Source organism: Dendrobates tinctorius, unplaced genomic scaffold, assembly GCF_039654945.1.
Source record: "Dendrobates tinctorius isolate UK_male_01 unplaced genomic scaffold, ASM3965494v1 ptg000154l, whole genome shotgun sequence".
NCBI lineage: Eukaryota > Metazoa > Chordata > Amphibia > Anura > Dendrobatidae > Dendrobates > Dendrobates tinctorius.
The window spans coordinates 2,435,698-2,456,605 of record NW_027361821.1 but is presented as its reverse complement, the minus strand read 5'-3'; the positions used below and the strand labels follow the sequence as shown (position 1 = coordinate 2,456,605).

The following is a 20,908-nucleotide window of genomic DNA, read 5'->3' as shown; positions in this document are numbered from 1 at the left end:
CTCTCCTGAGGTTCACAGCGAGCACGACTCTGAATTCGAATCTGACACGTCAGCCCCTCAGAATCCCCCCAACTGATCAAGAGTCGCTTGATTCTCTTATATAATCAGTCAACAGTCCATCAGTCAAATCAGGCTCCAGTACACCCTATCTCATTTAAGAAAACCAAGCGTGTGCGCAGGTTATTTACCAGCCATCCAGTGTTTAAGGAAATTGTCCAGAAACGTAGGGATCGGCCACATAAGCGGTTCACAGGGCAAAAGTTTACTCAGGCTAAATACCCTTTTGCTCCAGACCTAATGAAAGATTGGTTACAGTCCACTTCGGTGGACCGTCCTGTATCGCGTCTTGCTTCTAAAACGCTCCTATCTGTTTGAGGGTTCCTCAGTCAGAAACCCCTCCGATCGTCAAATTGACTACCTTGCCCATTCAGTTTTTTTGAAACTTCAGGAGCAGCGCTTTTTCCATCGTTCACGGCAGTTTGGGTCACTAAGGCAATGGCCGCTTGGGCAGAAGTCTTGATTACTTCCTTCCAGGGCACCAATCTTCCTCCGGAGGCAACCACTGTCGCCAGGCAGATAATTCACGCAGCGGACTTTGTAGTAGACGCTTCTTTCTCCTTCCCCACCACGGAGAGAGAGGGGATTCACCCCACGGGGACAGGAAACCTACCGATAAAAAGGCGGTACCTCTCTCCCGCATCAGTTGGTTTCCTGTCCCCATAAGGAACCGACTTACCAGATGCTGGGGCCGACCAGTCTGGAGGATGGCAGCGGGAGCCCCCTGTCCCAGCTGGGGCGTTTACCCGAGGCGCCACCGCTGGGGTCAGCGGGCCTCCAGGGGTGTGCGGGGGGGAGAGACGACAGCAAGAAGATCCGTTCTCCCTCAGGATGGCGTCCTCCATGACGGCCGGAAGCGGCCCTGGGCCGGAGCAGTTACCGGGGTGGGAGAGCGCCAGCGGGCGCAGGTATCCCCCTACGTGCGCCGGCAGAGCGTGTGACGTCACACACGGGCAGGAGGAGACGCCGCCGCCCACGCAATGCACCACTGGGAGCGACGGTGGTGTGTGGGGCGGAGATTGCGACGTCACACGCCGCAAACCAGTTGGCCAGGTGCAACAAAAAAAATTTTTTTGGAAACTTGCCCTCACTTGGCTTAAAAGTGCTCAGGGTGCATAACGCAGCCAGACACCTGGAGCCATGAGCACCGAGCCAGAAGAGCAGCAGCTGTTGGACTCGTCCTCAGACACATGACACCAGCAGCAGCCACGGAAGTCACCGCTGCAGCACCGTAAGGAGACCAAGGAGCAGTCGTTCGGAGTCCCGACGCAGCAAGGAGTCCGGGGGGGCAGGGGTCCCAAAGGACAAGCCGCGTGCAGATCCGGGGCCCACGTCTGATTCGGCATCCTTCTTTGGTCTGGCGGGTAAGTGGACTACGTGAACGTATATACTGTAATTAGGGCCTGTCCTCCTCTTATAGGGGAAGAAGTGCACACAGAAGTCCCAACCACAAGATATGCCCACTTTGTAAGGAGGAGCTCCCCACGGCATGGGGAAAAAGGCTCTGCCAGTCCTGCATTGAACATACAATATGCAAGGAATCCCCAGGGTTCGCTTCTGACCTTAGAGCCCTAATTGCCTACCAGGTAGAGAACACCGTCAAAACCCTCCAGGGGAAAAAAGCAAAAAGCATAAGAAACCCAAAAGAAAGGAACCCAAGTCAGATCCTAGTGAAAGGGAGAGAGGATTTCTTCATCAGACACAGCCCGTCATCCAGGCTCCTCGTCCTCTGCGGATGAAGGTCGCAGCTGCTTCCCTGTAGAAGAGACGGATAACTTAATAAAGGCTATCAGAACCACTATGGGGCTAGTAGACACCAGGCCTAAAAGAACCATCCAGGATGCCATGTTTAGTGGGTTGGAGCAGAAGAAGAGGAGGTTTTTTCCCATGAACGATAAAATCCAGGCGCTCATATAGAGGGAGTGGAAAAGGCCAGAGAAAAAGGGCCTCCTAGCACCAAAAAAGGAAATACCCCTTTGAGGAGCCAAGCTGCTCGTTTTGGGACAAAGCACCGAAAGTGGATGTAGCCATAGCAAAAGCCTCGAAAAAATTTTTCTCTGCCGTTCGAGGACATGGGGACACTGAAAGACCCTATGGATAAAAAAGCGGATACATTCCTAAAAGGAGCCTGGGAAGCAGCCGAAGGTGGACTAAAACCCGCTATAGCTGCCACTTGCACAGCCAGAGCCCTGATGGTGTGGCTGGACGACCAACTAAGGAACAAAACGCCAAGGGGAGCAATCCTGGACTCCGTCCCGTTAATGAGGAGCAGCGGCATTTCTAGCGGACGCATCCGCGGATTCAATCAGGTTGACAGCCAGGGCAGCCTCATTCTCAAATGCAGCACGAAGGGCTCTATGGCTCAAGTGCTGGACGGGAGACCTGCAAACAAAAACTAAGTTGTGCTCCATCCCCTGTGAAGGTGAATTCCTTTTCGGGTCTACACTGGACAATTTCCCCTTCAAACGGTTTCGGAGCAGGAAATTTATCCAAAGGAAGCCACCTAAAAACTCCCAGGACAAGTGAGAAGATAGAAGAGGCAAAGGGAAGGGGTTCATGTTCGGGAAACCGGCAGACAAGAAGCAACCCCAATGAAGGTGTCTCCCAGGTAGGGGGAAGATTGAGCCTCTTCTTCCCGACCTGGGAAAAGATATCAAGCAGTTCCTGGATCCTAAGCATCGTAGAAACAGGTCTCAAATTAAAATTCCACACCTCACCCAAGCCCTCTTTCGTAGTGACCCCACAGAGGCAGTCGATAGAAGAGCAAGTTGCAGTACAACAAGAGATTCAGACCCTGGTGGAGAAAGTAGTGTTGCAGGAGGTTCCCCACCAAGAAAAAGGAGAAGGCTTCTATTCCCCTATCTTCTTGCGAAAGAAACCAGATGGGACGGTCAGGACGATAGTGAACCTAAAAAGGTTAAACAAATGCCTAGTGATTCCTCCATTCAAGATGGAAACAATAAAATCTGTATTAAAGATATTGTTTCCAGATTGTTACATGACGCTACTCGACTTGAAAGACGCATACTATCACTTCCCCATACACACGGACTACCGCCGGTTTCTCAGAATAGCAGTCACAATAGATGGAGAAATAAAGCACTACCAATTCAAAGCCCTCCCATTCGGGCTGGCCATCGCACCGAGAGTATTCATGAAAATCACATCGGAGGTTATGGCACACTTGAGAGAACAGGACGTCCTAATAGTCCCATACTTGGACGACTTCCTAGTAGTAGGCAACTCCCCCGGTCATTGCAGAGACCAGTTGAACCAGACTATGAAATCTTTGTCCAACCTAGGATGGCTGCTGAACCTACGAAATCTCGGTTAATTCCGAGCCAAGTGCAAGAATATTTGGGCATAACCATAGATTCCATCAGGCAGGAGTGCCGCCTCCCCGAAGGGAAAAGGCTACACATAGAACAGCTAGTAACAGAAGCAATGACACGGACACTAATGACACTCAGGAAGGCCATGTCCTTGCTCGGCTCAATGACAGCCTGCCTACCAGCTGTCCAGTGGGCCCAAGCTCATACAAGAGATCTCCAGTGGGAGATACTAGAGGTGGGAATTTTAGAAGGGCAGTTAAACATCTCATCCGTAACAGCTCGCTCTCTACAGTGGTGGACGAAACCAACCTATCCAGGGGGGTTCCTTGGGTGATACCGGTCTCTCAGATCCTTACTACAGACGCAAGCCCCAGGGGGTGGGGGGCTCACTGGGACAGCCAGGTAGCACAAGGAGCCTGGACAGAAAACGAAAAAACAGCCTCCTCGAATATGAAGGAGCTATTAGCTGTGAAGCGCGCCCTCCTGTTTTTTCTAAACTCCGTCAGAGGCCACCACGTAAGAGTGTTCTCGGACAACAGCACTGTAGTTGCTTACTTAAATCATCAGGGGGGCACGAGATCCCGTACCCTTACGGAAGTGACAGTCAATTTTCCACTTTGCAGAGGGGAACCTAGGCTCACTGACGGCATTACACATAAAAGGGTCAGACAATGTGATGGCAGACTTTTTAAGTCGCACACAGCTGAGACAGGGCGAATGGGAGCTGAACCAGGAAGTTTTCATTTAGATCACAAAGCTATGGGGAGAAACCCTACATAGACCTATTCGCCAACAAGATCGAATCGAAAAGTGAAAACATTCTGTTCCATAGACCCATCCGGGGACCCGATAGCCCCGGACGCCCTTATGATCCCCTGGCACTTTCCCCCTGCATATGCGTTCCCGCCAATAGCCTTAATTCCATCAGTTCTGAGGAAGATTCGGGAGGACAAAGCAAGGGTAATATTAATAGCCCCCTTCTGGCCGAGAAGGACGTGGTTCTCTTGGTTGAGGAGAATGTCCATCTCCGATCCTTGGGTCCTCCCAGATATCCCGAACTTACTCTCCCAGGGCCCAGTACTGCACCCTCAGGCGGAGAACCTACATATGACGTCCTGGAATTTGAAAGGGCTCTATTAATCAACAGAGGCTTCTCCCAAAATTTTGTATCCACGCTACTACGAAGCAGGAAGCCGTTAACCACTAGACAGTACGGGAGGGTCTGGAGGAAGTTCCTTTCAGTATCAAAGGCTAGTTTAAAGGGGAAGGTACCCATATCAAAGATCTTAGAGTTCCTACAAAGGGGCTTAGAGCAAGGCCTAGCTACCAGCACACTAAAGGTTCAAGTGGCAGCCCTGGGGGCCCTATACAACTTTGACTTGGCAGGGAATCGTTGGGTGTCCAGGTTCATTTATGCAGTCAGTAGATCCAGTCCTGTGTCTTCCCTAAACACCCCTCCCTGGGATCTAAACTTGGTACTCTCAGCCCTGACCAAGCACCCCTTTGAGCCTTTGCAGGAAGCACCGCTAAAATTAATCTCTCAAGACCTCCCTCTTGGTAGCCCTCACATCGGCCCGTGGAATTAGTGACATCCAGGCCCTGTCAGCCTTTCCTCCATTCACAAAGATTCTGGATGACAGGCTGGGTCTGTCCTAAGTACCACCCTATCTGCCGAAGGTAGCGTCCCAATTCCACAGAACTCAGGAAATCTCCCACCCCTCCTTTTGCCCCAATCCCAAAAACAAAGGAGAAGAGACCTTGCACACATTAGATGTCAGTAGATGCCTAATGAAATACTTAGCGGCAACCAGGGAGTGTAGGAAGGATAGGTCTCTTTTTGTCTGCTTCCAGGGGCCAAAGAAAGGCATCAAAGAGCACGCTGGCGAGGTGCCATCACCTTGTTGTACTCGTCAAAAGGCGCGGACATCCCAGGCAGAATAACGGCCCATTCCACAAGAGCGGTGTCAACTTCCTGGGCAGAAAGAGCAGGCGTCTCCATTGAGCAGATATGTAGAGCCACTACTTGGTCCTCTCCTTCAACTTTCTTCAACCACTATCAGCTGGACCTAGCCACCTCCTCAGATCTAACCTTTGGTAGAAGGGTGCTGGAGGCAGTGGTCCCCCCCCTAATAGTCTCTGCAATTCTCTCCGTGGTGCCGTCATGGAGGAAGGAGAAAATCGTAGTTACTTACCGTTAACGGTATTTCTCTGATCTCATGACGGCACCCTTATATTCCCTTCCTACACCCGTGGGGTGTGCACTTATTGTAAATATGGTCAGAAAGTCACGTGGTGTCTCCTCTACGCAGTTTAATAATTATAGATATTCCCTTTTCTTAAAGTGTTGTGTTAAGGTACTGTCACACTAAGCGATATCGCTAGCAATATCGCTATAACTTGTGACGTTATAGCGATATTGCTAGCGACGTCGCTGTGTGATACTTACCTACGACCGGCTCCCCTGCTGGTTATCGGTGATCGTGCGAGAACGTCCTGGACCGCTTCTCGTCGTCAGCTTCCTGCGGCGCTTCCTGTGGAGAGACGAACGACGAGCGTGGACGCGGGCGGGAGGACGTCAGGATCGCCTAGTGTGACGGGTAAGTAGCGACCCCCGTCCCCAGCGATGTCGCTGGTGAGAACTGCCTGTGTGGCAGCTCACTAGCGACCACTTAGCGATGAACCAGCGATCCTGACCGCGTCATATCGCTGGTACATCGCTAAGTGTGACAGTACCTTTAGTATTAGGCTGAAGTTCCATTAATGCTCTGTAAAACAACTGATGCGGGAGAGAGGTACCGCCTTTTTCTCGGTAGGTTTCCTGTCCCCGTGGGGCGGATCCCCTCTCTCTCTGTGGTGCCGTCATGGGATTAGAGAAATACCGTTAACGTTAAGTAACTACGATTTTTGATGCCGCCAATTGCGCGGCTCAAACTGCCGCTATTGCGATCTCCATTAGAAGAGCCCTATGGCTCCGCGGCTGGCGGGCGGATGCCACATCTAAAAGATCGTTGACTTCTCTTCCCTTTCAAACGGGTCATCTTTTTGGAGAGAAACTGGACCATCTCATTTCTGATACTACTGGGGGGTGAAAAGTAAATTCCTTCCTCAACAAATGGCTGTTCAGCCGTTTCGCAACCAACAGCCGACGCGTTTTCGATCTTTTCGCAACAATTCCGGTTGGTCCTCCTCTACCTTCTCTTCCAGATCAGGTCGGTCCCCGCGCGGAGACACAGGCTCCCAGGTTTCATACAGACCTATCTGCTCTTGGAAACCCAGGCCTTGGGCTTCTGGATCTAGGGGAGCCAGATCTAATAGATCTACCCAATGACTTGTTGCGGTATCCGGTGGACACTGACAGTTGTCGTTCGCCTACTTTCCTTCAGCCACACCTGGCTTGCGGTCGTCCACAACAAGTGGGTCAGGGAGCTGGTGTCCTCCGGATACAAGATACAATTTTATTCTCCCCCTCCAACTCGGTTTTTCCTTTCCTCTCCCCCCAAGAAAAAGACAAGAGCCTTCCTTCGGGCTGTTCAGGCTCTGCTAAGGGGCAGAGTCATCATTCCGGTCCCTCATCACGAATGGTTCAGGGGATTTTATTCAAACCTTTTTGTGGTTCCAAAAAAGGACGGGATGATGCAACCCATTCTGGATCTCAAACTGTTAAATCAGTTTGTCAGGGTACAGCAATTCCGAATGGAATCTCTCCAATCAGTTGTCGCTTCCATGGAAAAAGTAGAGTTCCTAGCATCCATCGACATCAAGGACGCTTACCTTCGCATTCCGTTCTGCCCGTCCCACCAGCAGTTCCTGCGTTTTGCAATTCACGAGGAACACTTCCAGTTCGTTGCCTTGCCCTTCGGACTCGCCACCGCCCCCAGGGTCTTTACCAAGGTCATGGCGGCTGTCATGGCCATTCTCCACTCTCGGGGAGTGGTGGTGTTACCGTATCTGGACGACCTGCTCATCAAGGGTCCGTCCCTTCCAGCCTGCGAGGAATCTGTGGATATAACAGTAAATACACTTTCTCGCCTGGGGTGGAAGAAACTTCGAAAAGTCTTTCCCAAAACCGGCTCAGCAGACTTCCTTTTTAGGAATGATCTTGGACACTTCCCGCGGGTTGGTCATTCTCCCTCCAGAAAAGACCCAAGCCTTACAACAGGCAGCGCGGACTCTTTCCCGACCGGTTTCTCACTCCATTCGTTTCAGCATGAGAGTTCTCGGAAAGATGGAGGCAGCAATGGAAACAGTTCCATTTGCACAGTTCCACCTCCGTCCCTTACAACATGCGTTGCTGTTGGCTTGGAACAAGAACCCATTCTCTCTGGACCGTCGGATCCTTCTGTCCCTGCGGGTCAGGCAAGCCCTCAGGTGGTGGACACTGAGGTCCTTCCTGAATCAAGGGAGGTCTTTTCTCCCAGTAAGATGGTTGGTAGTAACCACCGACGCAAGTCTTCTCGGCTGGGGTGCGGTCTTTTGTCACCACACGGCACAGGGTCGTTGGTCAACCCAAGAGTCACGTCTCCCCATCAACATTTTGGAGATGCGAGCGATCAGATTAGCTATACGGAGTTTCCACCATCTCCTCGCAGGTCAGCCCATCAGGATCCAATCCGACAACGCCACGGCTGTAGCATATATCAACCACCAGGGAGGTACCTGGAGCAGGATGGCCATGCACTAAGTGAGTCACATCTTCCATTGGGCCGAGACCAACCATTTGCCCATCTCAGCAATCCACATCCCGGACGTAGAAAATTGGGCGGCAGATTTTCTCAGTCGCCAAGGCATTGCCTCAGGAGAGTGGTCTCTTCATCCGGAAGTCTTTCAGCAGATTAGTCATCGTTGGGGGACTCCGGACGTGGATCTCATGGCCTCAAGACTAAACGGGGTTCCTCGGTTCATTGCCCGATCCATGCGCCATCCGAGCGGCCGCCCTAGTTCTGCTATGGCACCGGTTCCCCCCCCCCCCCCCCTCTTCCCTTGCTTCCGAGGGTCATCAAGAAGATCAGAGCGGAGGGAGTACCAGTGATCCTAGTCACGCTAGATTGGCCACGCCGAGCATGGTATGCAGAACTGATACAACTAGTCGCCGACATCTCCTGGCGCCTTCCAGATCGCATGGAACTACTCACAGGGCCCGAGTTACCACCAGAACTCCAGGGCCCTGTCTTTGACGACGTGGCCTTTGAATCCTGGTTTTTAGCACATGCTGGGTTCTCTCACGAAGTGATTTCCACCATGATTAGTGCTAGGAAGCCTGTGTCCATGCATATCTATCACCGTACCTGGAAAACCTTCTTTTCGTGGTGCAAGGATCATGGTCGATCACCTCTGGTGTTTTCCATTCTGGCCATATTGGAATTCCTTCAATCCGGATTAAAATCAGGCCTCGCGCTTAGCTCGCTCAAGGGCCAAATTTCGACCTTGTCAGTGCTTTTCCAACGCAAAATTGCCACCAAACTTCAGGTCAAGACGTTCATTCAGGGAGTTTCCCACGTGGCGCCTCCTTATAGAAGGCCATTGGAATCATGGGACATTAACCTGGTTCTTGAGGCCTTACAGAAGGCTCCTTTCGAACTGCTGCAGGACGAGTCACTAACCGTCCTCTCTTGGAAGGTGGTCTTTCTAGTGGCAATTACGTCAATCAGACAAGTTTTGGAATTGGCAGCCCTGTCCTGCCGTTCTGTTTCTGAATTTTCATCAGGACAAGTTAGTTCTCAGGATGTCCCCCGTCCTTCCTGCCTAAGGTCATCTCCTCTTTCCATCTCAACGAGGAAATTGTTTTGCCTTCCTTTTGTGAGTCCATCGCATTGAAAAGGCCCTCCACACCCTGGATTTGGTTAGGGCGTTGAGATGGTACATCTCGCGGATGGCTCCCTTCCACAAGTCAGATGCCTTGTTCATGCTTCCAGAGGGGCATAGGAAGGGTCTAGCCGCGTCAAAAGCAACACTAGCCAGGTGGATTCGCTTGGCGATTCAGGAATCCTACCATGTCAGGAACACGCCTGTCCCAGCGGAGTTTAAGGCGCACTCTACCCGGTCAGTGGGCGCCTCTTGGGCCATTTGGCACCAGGCCTCGGCAGAACAGGTCTGCAAGGCTGCGACTTGGTCCAGTCTGCATACTTTTACAAAACATTACTAAATTCATTCTCAGGCCTGTCCACAAGGCTGCGACTTGGTCCAGCCTGCTTACCTTTACAAACATTGCCTAATTCTCAGGCCTCTGCGGATGCAGCTCTCGGTAGACACAGCCTGCAATCGGCAGTACCTCAGTGTTGACTCAGTGGTACATGGGGTATTAGCAGATGTATGCTCCCCACCCAGGGACTGCTTTAGGACGTCCCACTATCTGTGTTCCCCCAATGAGGCGTAGGAGAAGGGATTTTTGTGTACTCGCCATAAAATTCTTTTCTCTGAGCCAATCATTGGGGGACACAGCACCCACCCTGTTTGGCCTATTGGCTCACTGTAGCATTCTTAGGTTTTGACATAGTTATGGTTATTGTTGACTGTTTATGCTCCTGCTTTTTTCACCGAACTGGAGAAATCTCAGCCAGCGAGAGGGTGTATACTCAAGGGGAGGAGCTAACTCTTTTTTCTGGTCTACTTAGTGTCCTCCTAGTGGCCAGCAGCATAACACCCACTGTCTGTGTCCCTCAATGATTGGCTCGGAGAAAAGGGTTTTACAGTGAGTACACAAAAATCCCTATTTTATTGTATAAAATCACCAAAACATAAAAAAGATATAAATGAGGTATCGCTGTAATCGTACTGACCCGAAGAATAAAACCGCTTTATCAACTTTACCACACGCGGAACGGTGTAAATACCCTCCCTCTGCCCCCCCCCCCACAAAAAAAGGAAATTCATGAGATGCTGGTTTTTGTTAATTCTGCGTCCCAAAAATTGGAATAAAAAGCGATCAAAAAATGTCACTTGCCCGAAAATGGTACCAATAAAAACGTCGACTCGTCCCGCAAAAAATAAGACCTCACATGACTCTGTGGGTCAAAATATGGAAAAATTATAGCTCTCAAAATGTGGTGATGCAAAAACTATTTTTACAATAAAAAGCGTCTTTTAGTGTATGACAGCTGCCAAACATGAAAACCCGCCATAAATAGTAAGTCAAATTCCCCTTTATCACCCACTTAGTTAGGGAAAAATAATACTTTTTTTTAGTTTAATTTATTTCCATTTTTGGGTTAGGGCTAGGGCTGAGATTAGGGTTAGGGTTGTGTTGGGGTTAGGGTTGGAGTTAGAATTGGGGGGTTTCCACTGTTTAGGCACATCAGGGGCTCTCCAAACACAACATGGCATCTGATCTCAATTCCAGCCAATTCTGCTTTGAAAAAGTCAAACAATGTGCCTTCCCTTCCAAGCTCTATCATGCGCCCAAACAGTGGTTTACCCCCACATATGGGGTATCAGCCTACTCAGGACAAATTGCACAACCACTTTTGGGGTCCAATTTCTCCTGTTACCCTTGGGGAAAATAAAAAATTGGGGGCAAAAATACCATTTTTGTGGGAAAAAAAAAATATATATTTTTTTACGGCTCTACATTATTAACTTCTGTGAAGCACTTGGGGGTTCAAAGTGCTCACCACACATCTAGATAATTTCTTGGGGGGGTCTAGTTTCCAAAATGGGGTCACTTGTTGTGGGTTTCCACAGTTTAGCCACATCAGGGGCTCTCCAAATGCGATATGGCGTTAAGCCAATTTTGCGTTGAAAAAGTCAAACGGCGCTCATTCCCTTCCGAGCTCTGCCATGCTCCCAAACAGTGGATTATCCCCACATATGTGGTATCAGCGTACTCAGGACAAATTGCACAATAACTTTTGGGGTCCTGTTTCCCTTGGGAAAATAAAAATTGGGGATGAAAAGATCATTATTTTTGGAAAAAATGTTTGTTTTTTTTTAATTGTATGGCTGTATGCTATAAACTTCTGTGAAGCTCTTGGGGGTTCAAAGTTCTCACCACATATCTAGATAAGTTCTTTGAGGGGGGGGTCTAGTTTCCAAAATGGGATCACTTGTGTGGGGTTTCCACTGTTTAGGCACATCAGGGGCTCTCCAAACGTGACATGGTGTCCGATCTCAATTCCAGCCAATTTTGCATCAAACTGCGCTCCTTCCCGTCTAAGCTCTGCCATGTGCCCAAACAGTGTTTTACCCCCACATATGGGGCATCAGCATACGCAGGACAAATTGGACAACAACTTTTGGTGTCCAATTTCTCCTGTTACCCTTGAGAAAATAAAAAAAATTGGTGACTAAAAGATCATGTTTGTGGAAAAAATTTATTTTTATTTTCACACCTGGGCGTTATAAACGTCTGTGAAGCCCTTGGGGGTTCAAAGTTCTCACCACACATCTAGATAAGTTCCTTGGGGGTGTCTAGTTTCCAAAATGGTGCCATTTGTGGGGGGTTTCCACTGTTTAGGCACATCAGGGACTCTTCACGTGGGACATGGCGTCTGATCTGAATTCCAGCCAATTTTGCGTTGAAAAAGTCAAACGGCGCTCCTTCCCTTCTGAGCTCTGCCATGTGCTGAAACAGTGGTTCCCCCCACATATCAGGTATCGGCGTACTCAGGACAAATTGCACAATAACTTTTATGGTCCAATTTCTCCTGTTATCCTTGGTTAAAAAAAAAAAAAAAAATTGGACCTGGAGTAATTTTTTTTGTGAAAAAAAAGTTAAATGTTAATTTTTTTTTAAACATTCAAAAAATTCCTGTGAAGCACCTGAAGGGTTAATAAACTTCTTGAATGTGGTTTTGAGCACCTTGAGGGGTGCAGTTTTTAGAATGGTGTCACTTTTGGGTATTTTCTATCATATAGACCCCTCAAAGTGGCTTCAAATGTGATGTGGTCCCTAAAAAAAAAAAAAAAAAAAAAAAAATGGTGTTGTAAAAATGAGAAATCACTGGTCAACTTTTAACCCTTATAACTTCCTAAGAAAAAAAAAATTTGCTTCCAAAATTGTGCTGATGTAAAGTAAACATGTGGGAAATGTTACTTAAGTTTTTTGTGTGCCGTATCTCTGTGATTTAAGGACATAAAAATTCAAAGTTGGAAAATTGCGAAATTTTCTCCAAATTTCCAGTTTTTTCACAAATAAACGCGAGTTACATGAATGATATTTTACCACTAACATGAAGTACAATTATGTCATGAGAAAACAATGTCAGAATCAACGGGATCCATGGAAGCTTTTCAGAGTTATTACCTCGTAAAGGGACAGTGGTCAGAATTGTAAAAATTGGCCTGGTCATGAACGTACAAACCACCCTTGGGAGTAAAGGGGTTAATAACCACTTGTGACAAATTGCCCTTGCAATGAACAGTGAACCCCCATTGCTCGTATACGTGACAAGTGCCAGAGCTCTGATGGTTTCTGTCTGTTGTACAATATTGACTTTGTGCGGCTTGAGGAACCCACGTATTACTTCCCTTTAACCCTTCTACAACTGTGCTAAATAGGCGAGAAAGTATAGGATTATAATGTCCTGACGCTCCCAAAATTCTACAGGCCTTGTCTATACGTATTTTATCTATCGGGCTTGGAAAGTAATGATCATTAGTCAAGTGGGACAAACATGGATATTGATTTTTGTCCTTCCTCTTTACTCACCTGCAGTCTAAAAAATGGATAAGTGCAAGAGTTCAATAGGAGGATAAGTCTAAGAATTATTGCTTAATTATTAGACCGCTATATTGTATTCCAATAATGAGACTTGCTTATTGGCCGTTGGGCTACTTACGTGGTACGTTGCTTAAGAGACAAAGACAAGTCGTCCTGTATATCAAATGCGATATTGATGTATGTTGGTTATGTTTTTAGTTTGTGGGTTTGACGTTTTGCCTGATATGCATGTTTTCGTAATTGTATATCTTTATCATATCCTTTACTTGAACATATGTAGTCTGCGGGAGAATTCAGGCCCCTCTCTCCGAATTAGGCTGTCATTCTGGGTTTGCAGTGTTTGTTATATACACTTTGTTCACAGTTAGTAGGCAATTTGTATTTTGATTAATTTATATTATTGAACAGCTTCAGTGCTGTCTGTCACTCATAAAGGTTAAACCTGAATATTTAAGAAAGTGAAAAGTGAGCTTTTATCTTTCTTAGGAGAATATCTGCGTACAGAACTATTGAGCAACTATCAGGCCTTATTCATGCGTAGGATGTTCTCATAAGAGTGCTATCCTTGATTCACTCGTTCGTCATTTTTCCGGTCGACAGAAAATCGTGGGAAATGTCCCATTTTGATTCAAGCGCCCTGTCCAAAATCTGCAATGCAATTCTATGAGACTGTGAATAAAATAGGACTGCTCTCGGATGCCATTCAAGTGCAATCTGATTTTCACAGGTTGTAACATAGAAGAAAGTGGAGAAGCTTTGTTTCTGAAAAAAGTCATAAACTCCATTCATGGACTCTGTCAGTTTCTCAATCTGTTCACAATCCACTTTTTGGGCAGCACCAACCTCAGCCTCCCAGACACTGTTCAGAGAGATGGACTGTCTTCCTTCACTGTGAATGTCCCATCCATTCATGGAGGCCCAGCAAGTTCTCAATAGGGTTTAGGACAGGTGAGAATGGAGGTTATGCAGGCAAGCAGTGGAGACGTCGATGCTGTGATGAAGCCCTGTTTTTCACAGAAATCATGGCTTTTTTGAAAGATTCAGACGTTTTCCTGTACCACTGTTGAGGAAAGTATCCTACAAAACCTGTCAGTAGGTTTGGGAGTTGATTTTGAGTCCATCTACAACAGGGGTGGGGACCTTTTTTCTTTTTTTTTCTTTTTTTTTTTTTTTTCCCCTTCCGTGGGCCGTTTGGAATTTTATAATAACGTTCAGGGGCCGTATAAAATTATTAACTTAAACATTAGCCAACTATATTTATTCAAACATTTAAATAACTCCCACCTAATGTGATGGCTGGAATGACTTCTCTTTGGTGAGGCATGCGATGTTGGGAGGTATTGATGATGTTGCTACTCGCAACTGGTTTTTTAAGTTTGCATCAGTCAGTCTTGAGCGAATCCTGCCCGGTACCTGCACATTGAACCCCGCTGAACTTTAATTTTCCCAGCAGTGTTATGGTTTCCGTTATGGTTTCCGTCATGGAGGTGGTTCCCTGCGGATTCAGTTACCACCCTCTGTATGGAGAGCAGCGGCTGTAACTGCAGCCTCCTGCACTGGCTGACAGCTGCCCTGTATTGAAACCCTTATGTGGGGGGGCCCAGTTACAGCCGCTGCTCTAGATTTACAAAGCCGTGACTGAACACTGCCGGTAGGATTGGAGTTCATTTCCTCCCAGCAGTGAGGTTTTATATGCAGGAGCCAGGCAGGTTCAGAACGCTACTAACCTGCAGATTAACCCCATTTCTGGGGCCTGAGGTATACAGCACATTGGGAGTACACAGTGCCTGAGGCATACAGCACATGGGTGGTACACAGGGCCTGAGGTATAAAGCACAGGGGAGTACACGGGGCCTGAGGTATACAGCACATGGGTGGTACACGGGGCCTGAGGTATACAGCACATGGGGGGGTTCACGGGGCCTGAGGTATACAGCACATGGGGGGGTTCACGGGGCCTGAGGTATACAGCACATGGGGGGGTTCACGGGGCCTGAGGTATACAGCACATGGGGGGGTTCACGGGGCCTGAGGTATACAGCACATGGGGGGGTTCACGGGGCCTGAGGTATACAGCACATGGGGGGGTTCACGGGGCCTGAGGTATACAGCACATGGGGGGGTTCACGGGGCCTGAGGTATACAGCACATGGGGGGGGTTCACGGGGCCTGAGGTATACAGCACATGGGGGGGGGTTCACGGGGCCTGAGGTATAAAACACATGGGGGGGTTCACGGGGCCTGAGGTATAAAACACATGGATGGTACATCCCTGCTCAGTAGCAGGGTACATCCCTGTATATTAGTAGTTTGCTTCCAACACATTTGTAAATATTACACCTAAGCAGCTGAATTGCTGTACTAGAGACCATGCAGTGGCTACAGCAGAACCTCCACCATCATCATTTCCTCTGCAGTATAAGGTGCCCCCAATTACTACCAGCAGCGTGGCCTTGCTTGGAGGACCTCGGTGATAGCAGGGATACAAGGAGGTGACGAGTACAGATGATCCGTCTTCTGTGGACCAGTCACACTCCGCACCGAGCAGTCACTGCCACAATTATCTCAGCACACCCTACAGAACCGGCGGTTCGGCTCCATTACACGCCGCAGTGCACCGGTTGTGCTCAGCTAGTAGTCCGGCTGCCCTCCCTAGCCCGGCAGCATACCTACAGACTTCCTACTCTCCATCTTGCTTGCTCTCGCTCCAACGCCGAGTCCTCCTACAGCAGCACCTCAGCCTTTCTCCATTCATTCTTCTATGACATGCAGAACGTCAGACATAATACAGCGTGCACCTCTGAAGAATTAAAGGGCCCACGGTAAAAAAAAAAAAGGCAAAGTGGCTGCGGACCGCACCAGATAATATCGGCCCGTGGGCCAGACGTTCCCGCACCCCTGATCTGCAATCTGAAAAGGTCCAAATAGCTCGTCTTTAATACCAGCCCATAGCCATATCCCACCCCTTCCGTCCTGGCATTTGAGTTGAAGTGGAGGTCTGTGCCCGTTACTGATCAGCCACAGCCCCATCCACTGGTTTGTCAAGTCACACTCCACTCCTCAATCCATAAAACCTTTGAACTTTCTGTCTGCAGATATTTCTTGGCCCAGTCTTGACATTTCAGCCTCGGTGTTTCATTCAGTGGTGGTAGGGTTTCAGCCTTCCTTGCTTTGGCCATGTCTCCTAGCACCTTGTTCTTTTCAGCACTCCTGGGGGGTTTCAGTTCTAGACTTTCTAGAAAAAGAAATGGACTGGCACCACCTAAATTGTGGATGCCTACAGAAACTGCAAAGTGGCATTTGTCTGAGTGGAATGCTCCACCAGAAATTATCAACTCTAAATGCCTACACAGGGTAAAGGATCGGTAGGGTAAAGATGAAACACACCACCGCATATGACAAAGAAAGGCAGCCTAAAGTAGTGCAAGCACATATGTCATGTAAGAGCAAAAAGTGATATGCATATCTGAGCGGAGTGCACCATAGAGGTTCTGGAGATTCCATTAAAATAGAAATAATCTTACTACTACATACCCATGTGCATTGAGATATGAGGCATTTTAACAAACAAAACACCTTTTTCCTTACAGTTGTGAAATATGACCGCACTGGAGGAAAATTTGTTTCTGGTCGCTTCACGTTTGAATCTTCAGTCCTTGGCAGTTAATGGGCGTCTTTTTTTTTCTCAACACGTCTTTTCGTCGTGACCCTGTTGACTATTTGCAACAAAATGATAGGTTCTTTGATTCCCCCCCCCCCCCCCCCCCAATATCTTAGCAATTTCAGAGCGCTGCATCCCTCTTCTGAGACTTGTGAGAATTTCTGACTCTTCAGAGTCCGTTAAAGCTCTTTTTAGACCCATTTTGGCCGACGAAAACAAGCTGCCTAATAATTCTGCACACCTTTTATAAAGGGCGTTGTATCCTTAGGCCTCACCCTCTTCATGACACAAATACATCAACTGATCTGCTTCATCCAATATATACAGCTTGGTGATGGAAAATCTGCATAGAAATGAAGCTATGGGAAAAATGCTCACGTGCCTAATTCTGCACACAAGGAATGTCTCCAGTACATGGCTACATAGCTTATCATTCACTAGATAAAAGTCAAGAGTACGGTATTTTTGTTGTTGTTTTGGCCGGTAAGCATTAATGTCACTATTTTTGGTATATGGAATAGTAAATTGGCCTCTACTCCATATAGTTGTAAAATATGTGCACCACACTAATATATTATTTATTTATTTTTTTTTTACAAGGATAAGTCATTGGTGGCATCTGTAAAGTTGAACATTTAGATTTCTTGAGTGATTGCTCTGTGCTACCACTGGGGTATGATCACATTGTGTTTATTTTTTTCCACCATCCATTCTTTGTGCAAAAAGTGCCAGAAGAAAGCACAGCGCAAATTCTCAAAAGGGTTAAAGGATTCTTTTCTGTGTAAAAGCTTTCCATATGTTCATGTTCAGGCTTTGAAAACACAAAGGTGTAAAAGCCTTGAAAAGTCATATGTTTTGCACACAACACGGAGTTGCGCAAATATTTTGCGTGTTTGTTTTTAGGTAGTGCGTGGCCATGTCTGCCTGTCAAATTAAAAGAAATTTTTAACACATTGTACACGTTTTCCCCGACTGGCGTAGCATTTGTGGCACAGAAAAATGCTGCTGTATGAATATTCTCTAATGGTGGTCACTAACCAAGAGCAGAGTTCAGGGGGCCCCCTGCTTATTTTAATTTGCGCTTTGTTAAAATATCTGCAAACTGATTTCTAGAAAGCTAGACCTAGCCACCAAGAATTTAAGATGGAGAAGTTAGAAACCAGAAGTCTTATATCTTTCGATCTCCTCTCTATGTAGGAGTATGTGAATAGTAATTTTGTTTTTTTTAATCCTTTAGCTTGTGAACTGAAGAATCCGACCATGAGCAGTTTCCTTACAATCTTGGAAAACTCCGGTTGGCTGCGGCACATAAAAGCAGTATTGGACGCTGCCGTTTTTCTGGCAAAGGTAGGTTACGTGTTTTTCTTTTGTCATATGTGTTACCTTCATGTAAAATGCTATAAATGGTGTGAACGTTAAAACTGCCAATATACTAATGGTCACTGTCATCTTACCTTTGAAGAAACCTAAAAACATAATTCAAAATCAAAAATAATCCGTTCTTCACCTTTTCCAGCTCCGTAATTTTCTCACCTGGCTTTTAGAAAAATAATGATTAGAATGTGGTTGCTATGGGAACACCACTGTTCCATTATTAATTCTGTTTCGCCGCTGTCCCCCTTGTATGATTTTATTTGACACTATTGATTTACCTATAATGTTGCTATCATGACAGTGTGGTTCCCTTGTCTCCCAGTTCGAGAGAAACATATAGACTCGCACTGCTGTATCCACGTAACACAGCCCGTAATAATGCTCTGCCTGAAAAGACAGTGTTGCTGACTGCCTCATCGACCTGCTCTCTTCTCCGCTAATGGTTTCCTTGATGATGAAAATTGGAGCCGCAGTGATGGAGGATTATTAAAAAGTTGCAATGCTGGAAGTGGCTATGTCCAGCTGTAATAAAAGTGAAATAAGGGCGATATTGGACCTTAAAACCTAGCAGATGAGACCTGAGAAATGTGGAGATTGCATTAAAGGGGTATGCTTCTCCGAGAAAGGGATGCCATATTACTAGAGATATGCCATGACTTTATAATCTGGGGGTGGGCTTCCCTCTGGGACTCCCATCAATGAACAAGATGATACGCAGAGTGATAATGAATGAAGCCCCATAAACTCCCGTTTTCCCCATGTACTTGAATGGAGCTGGGCTGGAGTGCGTAACCTGGTAATGTGCAATAGCTTGCCTAGATTTCAGTCATTAATCTTTTCAGTCTTGTTCTTGACAGGCGGTTAAAGATGATAATACCAGCATCCTGGTTCATTGCTCAGATGGTTGGGATCGCACAGCACAAGTCTGTTCATTAGGTAGTCTTCTTCTTGAACCATTCTACAGAACAGTTAAAGGTTTCATGGTAAGACTGCTCACTGTTATACATTTTGCTTTTGCCAAATTTTTCCGTTACGGAACCATGTAATAATACATCCATACACTTAGAGAGTCACCTGTTTTTTGCCACCTAATGTGAGAACAGAATAATTTCAAGACAGATACAATGATTACAGTGATGTGACACTGGCTGCTTGCTGTAGATTTGATAATCTCCTGTTGATAACATTGAATCACTAGCGGACTAGTAAACATGCTGCCAGGTATTTCTCCATATTCATGAGCTCTTTATAACCCAGCCCCCAAAACTGATTAGTAGTTTTCTATCTATGCACAGAAAGCTGACAATCTGTGGTGGGGGCAGAGTCGTACTGAGCTCAGCATTCAGAGAACTGGTATATCTGTAGAAGACAAAACTGTGATTTTATCAAAACTGCATCAAGCAGCCCAGTAAATGACACATTGCTGTAATCAGGGTCTCTGACTATAAATTATGCTGCTCTCAGATGGTGTAGCAAACACCAGGTGACCGATTTCGTTGTTGGCTGACCTCACATAGGAGACACTGAGACTGCTACATATACATCACATAGGAAACACTGCTGTATATACATCATGTAGGAAACGTGAGACTGCTCTATACATCATGGGATCCACTGAGACTGTGGTACAGAGACTCTCCTAGATGTCGGATAAGGAAAGCTATAGACAAGCAATGTGAGCGGGACAGAATGGTGGAGCTTCTTAACTCCCCTCCCGCAAAGAGCTGGGTTGGCACTGGTTAGTGTTGAATTTAATCCAGTCTACGGCAATGTCCAGAACACTGTGTGCATGCTCACAATTCTCACCATAGATTCGCTGTTACCAACGACTGTTTCAGTAAATATTTTAAAAAAATGGGCACGGTGGTGTGAAATTTATCCTTGATTTTTTTGCTCATGAATGTGTCTCTCTTTATCTGTAGTATGGTTTATGTAATACTCTTGTTAACTAATTTTTAGTAATTTCACTATATTGTGTCTTACAAATATTATTGTAATACCTTACATATCAATGTATTGTCCTTTCCCTTTCCCCAGTTATCCCTACCTTACCCCCTTATAACCACCCTTCCCACCCTTCTCGAGTGTTTTAAAATGTTTAAAAATGTTAATAAAAATTATTGGAAAGACAATTCTCTCCATAAAAATTAAAGGGCTGGCGGCTTGAACAACTGGGCCAGCGGCTCACTATGCATTTAAATACTGCATCTCACTGGAAATCTTTTTGGCCACATTAATAGCCATCCTGGGCCTCGTGGCCTGTGGGTTGGACACCCTTGATGCAATATGGAAGGCGGGCTCACAACTCATCCCCGACAAATGGCAAGGATTGAGCAACTTGAATGGAAATGTCTAATCGATTTGTTCGTGGAGACAAGTCCCCACCCATACTTTTGCTTTTTTTTTTTTTTTTGCTAGAAGTATTTTTAGTGGCCCCTTTTAATACGAAATAGACGTAACATGACTTCTCAGTCACTTGTGCCGTGCAGGATTTTTTTTTTTCTCTTAGTCTGCTTTATCAGCTTTTTGGGGGACACAGAACCAGAAGTGTGTGAAAACTTAAAGGCAACTTGTCACCTGTTTTGGCCACTAAAGATGCAGCGGCTGCCTTTCAGGGCTTCTCTATAGCATTCTATAACGCTGTAGATAAGTCCCCGGTCCGACCTGTAAGAGAAGAAAAATAACTTTTGTTATACTCATCGGGGGGGGGGGGGGTTTGGTCTGATGCGGTTCGGTCCGATGGGTGTCACAGGTGCGGGTCCAGCGCCTCCCATCTTCTTGTGATGCCGCCCTCCTGTTGCTTCATTGCTCCCCAATGTTGCGCTCCTG

At 46.9% G+C, this 20,908-nt stretch overlaps 1 protein-coding gene across 2 annotated transcripts in view; it reads left to right on the top strand.

Moving 5' to 3' along the window:
- The window catches only part of MTMR8 (myotubularin related protein 8), an 84,109-nt gene that overhangs the window by 41,375 nt on the left and 21,826 nt on the right, over positions 1–20,908 (top strand). For both annotated transcript variants that reach the window (XM_073547569.1, XM_073547568.1), the window contains exons 8-9: positions 17,943–18,052; positions 18,937–19,062. In XM_073547569.1, coding sequence (XP_073403670.1) covers positions 17,943–18,052; positions 18,937–19,062 — 236 coding nt within the window. The remainder of the gene's footprint in view (positions 1–17,942; positions 18,053–18,936; positions 19,063–20,908) is intronic.